The sequence below is a fragment of the Rutidosis leptorrhynchoides genome, chromosome 5 (genome assembly GCF_046630445.1).
Source record: "Rutidosis leptorrhynchoides isolate AG116_Rl617_1_P2 chromosome 5, CSIRO_AGI_Rlap_v1, whole genome shotgun sequence".
Taxonomy (NCBI): Eukaryota; Viridiplantae; Streptophyta; class Magnoliopsida; order Asterales; family Asteraceae; genus Rutidosis; species Rutidosis leptorrhynchoides.
The window spans coordinates 46,707,679-46,714,121 of NC_092337.1; the positions used below are offsets into that span (position 1 = coordinate 46,707,679).

Consider the following 6,443-nt stretch of genomic DNA (forward strand, 5'->3'; position numbering starts at 1 on the left):
GAGGTTTGGATTTCGTCTTGACTGCATTATTAGCGGACAAAGCTAAAGGTTTTTTTCGGTACGTATGGTTAGAGATTTGTGGTGTCCAAAATTTTAAGATGTCTCAGACCCTTAAAACTGCAACAAAATGTTACACAATACCTAAGAGCATTGATAATCATATTGTTTTCACTCACATAATCATAATCATTGATCAATTAATACAAATGATTAATTAAGCAACTTTGCCCGTTGGTAAATTATTAAATCCGTCACATCTTCTTCTAACCTCTCCTTGATTACCCGTTTTCACTTGATACACACTTGTCTTCTCCATAGCACGTGCGAAATCCTTTGAAAACACAAACGGATCCCTAGCGTATTCCTCCACAAACGGTCGGGTTCTCGGGTCAGACGCCATTGCCTGATCCGTAGCCAATACCCCGAGCCCATTTAACAAATTTTTAAATATCATGTTATCAAAATTTCCCGCCGAAATCGGATCAAGAAACGCTGATAACGTTGGGTCCTTCGAGCTATTTGCACATGTCGCTTTTAATCTCTCAGCTAGTTTCGGGTGTAGTGATGGGTCGGGTTTTGGCCCGTTTAACCGGCTTTCAAATTCTTTGCAATGAGCAAACCCAATTGTATGTCCCCCACCCATTAACACAACCATTTCTCTAATGGTATACTTATGAGACTCAAACATTTTGATAATTTGATCAATTGTCATATTTGATCTGCCTAATTTACCTTCAACATTTGATGCTTTCGATTCTAACCCGTCTTTTCGACCCAATTTCACTTCAAACCTCGGCCCGCCAACTTGAACCAACAAATCTCGTGTGGCAACCGCGAGAATATCAGCACACGAAACGACACCGGGACATTCAAGCTCGAGTGCGGTTTTGACACGTTTAACGACATCAATCCCGTCTCCAGGTAATGATTCATTAATGTCATGATCTCTTTCAGCTTTATTATACGCGTTTGATGAAACAAGGATGGATGCATCGCAGCCGCCCACCATACAATCGTGGAAGAAAATACGGAGGGCGGCTGCTGCGGTGCTGGGGTGGGTGGATTGTTTTTGGACGACGATATTTCGAACGATATCTTGAAACCTTGGGCAAGTTTTATCGTAGTAATTGAGGGTGAGGGAAGGTGGTGGCGGTCCCTGGTGGTTTTGGGTGGTTTTGGCTAAGGAAATTGATGAAATTAGGAGGATAATTAATGGAAGTAATTGGGAATTAGCCATTGTGGTTTAAGAATAAAAAAGGAGGGAAAAAAGGTTGAAGAAAGATGGAGTTAACAAAATATAGATTTTAGGGTGTGGAGATAATATCGGAAGTAAGTGAGGTTGTTGTATTTTATTGAGATTTTATTCCTAATTTTTCTTAAGCTAATTAAATTCACGAGTACACATATTTTTTTACATATTTTTGTGGTTAAGAACAAAAAAATATAGAGTAGTTGTCTATAAGAAAGAATTTTGAGTTAAAAATCACCATGATCATAAACTTATGGAGATGATTCTCACACACACTTTTTTGATCCTTACACACCTATTTTAACCTTTTACTCTTCTAATAATACTCAATTGGTGTGTGAAGATCAAAAAAGTGTGTGTGAGAATCATCCCCCTAAACTTATTACTCCGTAACTTTTAAATTCAAATTCAGACCAACAATCAAAACATTGATTTATAATAAAAAATTCGGATAAAAAATTCTAAACAAAATAAAATATATTTACATTTATCTATAATAATTTAATTTGTAAGTATTATGACAAAGTGAAACATACATCGGGGGTGTAGCTCATATGGTAGAGCGCTCGCTTCGCATGCGAGAGGCACGGGGTTCGATTCCCCGCACCTCCAAATAATTTCACTTATTTATCATAAGTTTTAGTCAAAGTCAACCTTTTAACATACTGTGATCATTCACCATAAGTTTACATAATTTTTTTGATTTATTCATGGTGCAATCCCTTTAACATGTGCTACATAAATTCTTTGATTTATTCATGGTGCAATCCCTTTAACATGTGCTAATCGGAAACATAATTTTTAATTTTTATTTCAAATCAATTTATCAACGCATTGATTTAAAACTGTTATATTGTTTTTTTATATTTTCACTAATGATCCTTACATATATGGTCAACAGTGCACCATTTACAAGCAGTACTTCTTGTACTTACAAACTAAGACAAGATACATGATACAAATGCTTTAAGAGGTGTTATATTAGTCATGCTCTTCAGATTTGTTCAAGTGATTGCAATTGTTAAGAACATATATGGGACTTCAAACCAGGGGTGGCGGAATGGGCGGTGGGTCAATTAGGTGTATAATTTCTTATTGTAGGTAGATTTATTAGTTCACATGTATATGTTAATTTATTCTAATTGTCATAAGCTGTTACTATGTTACTGTTAGTCTGTTACCATTCAAGATAAACATTATGTTTCCTTTTAATTTTTTAAAAACATTATCTTTACTTTTAAATTCGTTTTTAGATACTATAATTAATAATTAATTATTGCCAGCAAGATAAAAGAAACAACATATATTGCGTTCATGTTGAAAACCAAAGATACTCAATTTAAACAAAGTATGCTGGATTGACCACCGGTTACGAATTTACTACACTGTGTAAGTTGTGTTGGTATGTTTCAAAACCAGTTAGAATCGCCTCTATCGACCACAGATGTTGATCAGCAAGCAAAAATATGTTTAATCATACTTTTTAGCCTTTCTGGCTTTCTGCCTTATGTAACTTAATCTCTCAATTCTTTAATAAGAGTACGGATATCTTATATCTTGACTTGAGAAAACTTTATATAAATAGTGTTTGTAATGTCATTTTATGCACAAGTCTTGTGTACTTGATTGTTTGACAATATATGTGATGTAGGTTTTGGGGTGAACAATCGCAACAGAAAGGTGGGCCTTACACCAAAGAATGAGGTTTGGTATTTGTGTACCTAAGTTTAACTGTGAGTTGAAAAAAGCATTTGCTATTGTTGCATAGGACAACACTTCTTTTGTGTACCAAGCTATCAATGATGTCAAACTATATGTTAATACTAACATGATTTACATGCAAGACAACATAATTTAATAATTGGCTATGCTATCCAACTATTCCAACTATATGTTTAAATTAAAGGAGCAGAAGACTAGCATTATGTATATGTAACAATTGCATTAATCGCATACTGCAGACATTTGGATGTTGTGTATTTGGTATTTCTATTTAGTTCTTTCGACTTATTTGATTTTGAGTATAATTTAATATAAAAAATAGTTGATGAATAAGTGATGGGGGTTTCATATAGAGAAAAAATAAAAACTACAATAGACATTCTTATCAAGATCAATCAACAATAATACAATTGTTTGTGTTTACTATTGAACCTGACTCAACCTAATTGTTAAAAGGATTTGGATCAGGACCCATACATGAATGGCAGGCCAACTGTACTACTATCATCTCTTTAAGGAGGACCATTTCTGGCCATCACTTTCAGTCAATTAACCTGCAATCTAAATCACTTTAACTTGGTCCATGTCAGCAACCTCAGAATACCAAGATTTCCATGCATCCATGTAATGAGCAAATAGATCTCTCAAAGCTGCATTTCAATTCAATAAAAACGTCATATCAACATATATATAGTACAGTAATATACAAAAGCATCATTGATCAACTATAAGTAGATGTACATGATCAACTATATACCTTGATTTTGATATTGTGGACGATAAGTTGAGGCTAAACTTTCAAAACCATGAGTATTCTTTACTTTGTTACTGTCACCGTCACAAGATTTAATCGTACTTGCAGGAGTTGAACGACCAACTTGGTTAGGAGCCTGACCTGGGGCCCACCTGTCATTGTTGCATTTAACAGGTTGGCATTGACCAACAAGGTGCAATGGCTTCACATCGTATTCTGCAGCCACATCAATAGGTGACACCAACTTGTTTCTTTTGAAACAAATGTTGGTGAGCTCAGTCCCAAATGCCCTTTTCTTTAAATCCTTGTCAACTGTAGAAATGGCACTTCCAGTTTGACCATATGTTTGACCTGTGAAACCTAACCATCTAAATGAGGGCTTTCTGGTTTCTGGGTGGTGGGTCTGCTCATCGTACACAATGAGTTAGGTTAAGTTTGTAAATAGATCAACTCTAACAATAAAGAATTCTAAAAACCAGAAACAGGATAAAAATACAAAGTCAACTTGACTTAATATGGAGTAATATACGGAGTATATGCTAATCATCAAAAAAAAAATTGCAGGAAGCAGTTTACCTTTTCGATGAAGTTCATGGAAGACAGCACATTAGCAATATCATATAGCCTCCTGACTTTAGCTGCAGTGAGTTTTTCAAGATACCATTAGTTACATTGTAGAAAAGTTAGACATTTTCAAGTTCAAAACAATGCAAGTAATTGTTACTTCTTGTCAACGAGGGATTTCGTGCTTCTCCCAGCAATATTTTTGCAGCGTCATCAAGAGATAACATATCCGACTAAAGGCAAAATTTGCAAAAAATAAAATAAATAAGTAAAATTCATCAAGAAACGTCTTCTAAAACACAAAATAGAGAATGAACGATAACTTAAGAGCTCACTCGCCTTGGTGCATATGAAAAGCTTGATGAAGTTCTTTGTAAGAAGCCCCAAAGATTTTTCCTTTCGATTGTCTGTAAATTCCAAAATTCATAACCAAATATCAATAACATTTTTTTCTTATGCTAAAATAGAAAACGTTTACATTTTCTGACTAACTGATCATGGTCTGATTCTAATACCAAAATTATTTATTGTACTCCATAATTAAAATACAAGGATGATCAACCTGATTTGAACAACACTGAAGGTTCGTTAATGGATTCTTTAACTATGTCCTGTACAGAAACAACAGGATTGGGGGATCTCTCATCTTCATCATCCTCTAAAACCTATTTAAAAAAAAAAAAAAAAAAAAAAAAAAGGTAATACAAAACCCTTAACTTCTTTTCTAATTTCTTTTTAAGTTGTACCATGTAATAATAACACAATAATAACAAGATCACAAATCCATAATTAAATTACCTTTACAGATTTACAATCAATCTGCTCATCATTATTCCTAAAACCCTCTGCCTATTACACCATTCAACAAACTAATCAGCAAACACATCAAAACATACTTTATCAAATTATCCATACAAAAAAACAATATTAAACTATTGATTACTAACCTTTAAATCATCTAAAGCCTTAGGAATTGCACCCATTCCTTTCCAATAATACGTATTTTTCGCCTTCCTTACAAGTACCTAAACAAATAATCAACATCCAAAATTCATATCTCTAAACAACTCATTTAATTTTATTTTCAAACAGAGGCAAAATTCTTACACCAACGCTCTCTAAAACATTCACAATATCGTAAATCCTTCGTCTCTCCACACCTGCAGTCCCAAATTTCAAAATCAAACACAATTTTGCTATTATTACAACAAAAAGAGTACCTAATCTTGCTGCTGCTTCATCTAATCCAACAGTTTCAATTCCTTCACGATTGTACAAGCTCAAGAAACTGTAATAACAGTAAATAATTCAAAAACACAATCAACACAGCGATAAACACGCAAATCAAAACGACCAAAACAATTGGGCAGCGCAATTAATTGTTTTAAAATAACGAGTAAAATGTGAATTACTTTGAGCATAGAAGACCCAATGATTTCTGCTTCCGGCAATAAGTTGTAGATCCAGATGCTGATGTTGATGGCGAAATAAGAGACATCTTTTTGCACGGCTTGTGTTGATTCAGTGCGTGTATTGCAGAATGAGATAATGTAATTATTGAATCTTGAAAATGTCGTTGGTAATGGCGGGGGGATTGGGGGTTTAAGTTGTGGAAATATGAGAGGGATATTGGTTTTAGGGTTTTGAAATAATTTGAAATTTTTTAGAAAGAATTCGTTGGAGGGCATATTTTTTGTTTTCTTGTTGCGGGCGGGAATTTGTTTTGATTCAGTTGTTTTTCGGGTGGACCCCATCTTGCGTTTTGTAATTTTTGTTTCACGTTCAAGAAGCGGTACTTTTGGATTTGGGATCACGTGGGTAACCAAATCATATCATATCACGTGTTATTTTCCAACTTATTCTTGAGTTTTGTTTCTCTAAATTATTATACTCGTATTATAAGTGTATTTTTTTTCCTTATTTTCCAACTTATTCTTTAGTTTGGTTTCTCTAAATTATACTCATATTATATATTATATTTTGGAGGAAGACTCGCTATCGAGAAAAAGGTGATTGGCAGTCAGAAGTTTCTAGATTTGAGAAATTTGCTAGTTATTCAGTTTTCTCTATAAAGGAACACATTGTAACGCATATATGTATGCACGAATTTTATCAGTAAAATCTCTCTAGTTTGATATATGGGTTAAAGTAATC

General features: G+C 33.9%; 1 protein-coding gene, 1 non-coding gene and 1 pseudogene across 2 annotated transcripts; 1 reads left to right on the top strand and 2 right to left on the bottom strand.

The window, feature by feature from the left end:
- Positions 1–214: 214 nt before the first annotated feature.
- On the bottom strand, positions 215–1,284 carry LOC139848586 (peroxidase 41-like; annotated as a pseudogene).
- Positions 1,285–1,788: 504 nt separating this feature from the next.
- Positions 1,789–1,861, top strand: TRNAA-CGC (transfer RNA alanine (anticodon CGC)). The gene has a single exon. It is a non-coding gene; the product is annotated as a tRNA-Ala (tRNA).
- A 1,642-nt stretch (positions 1,862–3,503) lies between these two features.
- Positions 3,504–5,787, bottom strand: LOC139848587 (E2F transcription factor-like E2FE). The gene is made up of 12 exons (XM_071838313.1): positions 5,702–5,787; positions 5,510–5,577; positions 5,397–5,449; positions 5,237–5,314; positions 5,088–5,138; positions 4,852–4,954; positions 4,629–4,696; positions 4,450–4,522; positions 4,302–4,363; positions 3,916–4,128; positions 3,729–3,861; positions 3,504–3,621 (listed from the first exon to the last, which is right to left on the bottom strand). The coding sequence occupies exons 1-12, from the start codon at positions 5,785–5,787 to the stop codon at positions 3,533–3,535; spliced, it is 1,077 nt and encodes a 358-aa protein (XP_071694414.1). The 3' UTR covers positions 3,504–3,532.
- Between the last annotated feature and the right edge of the window lie 656 nt (positions 5,788–6,443).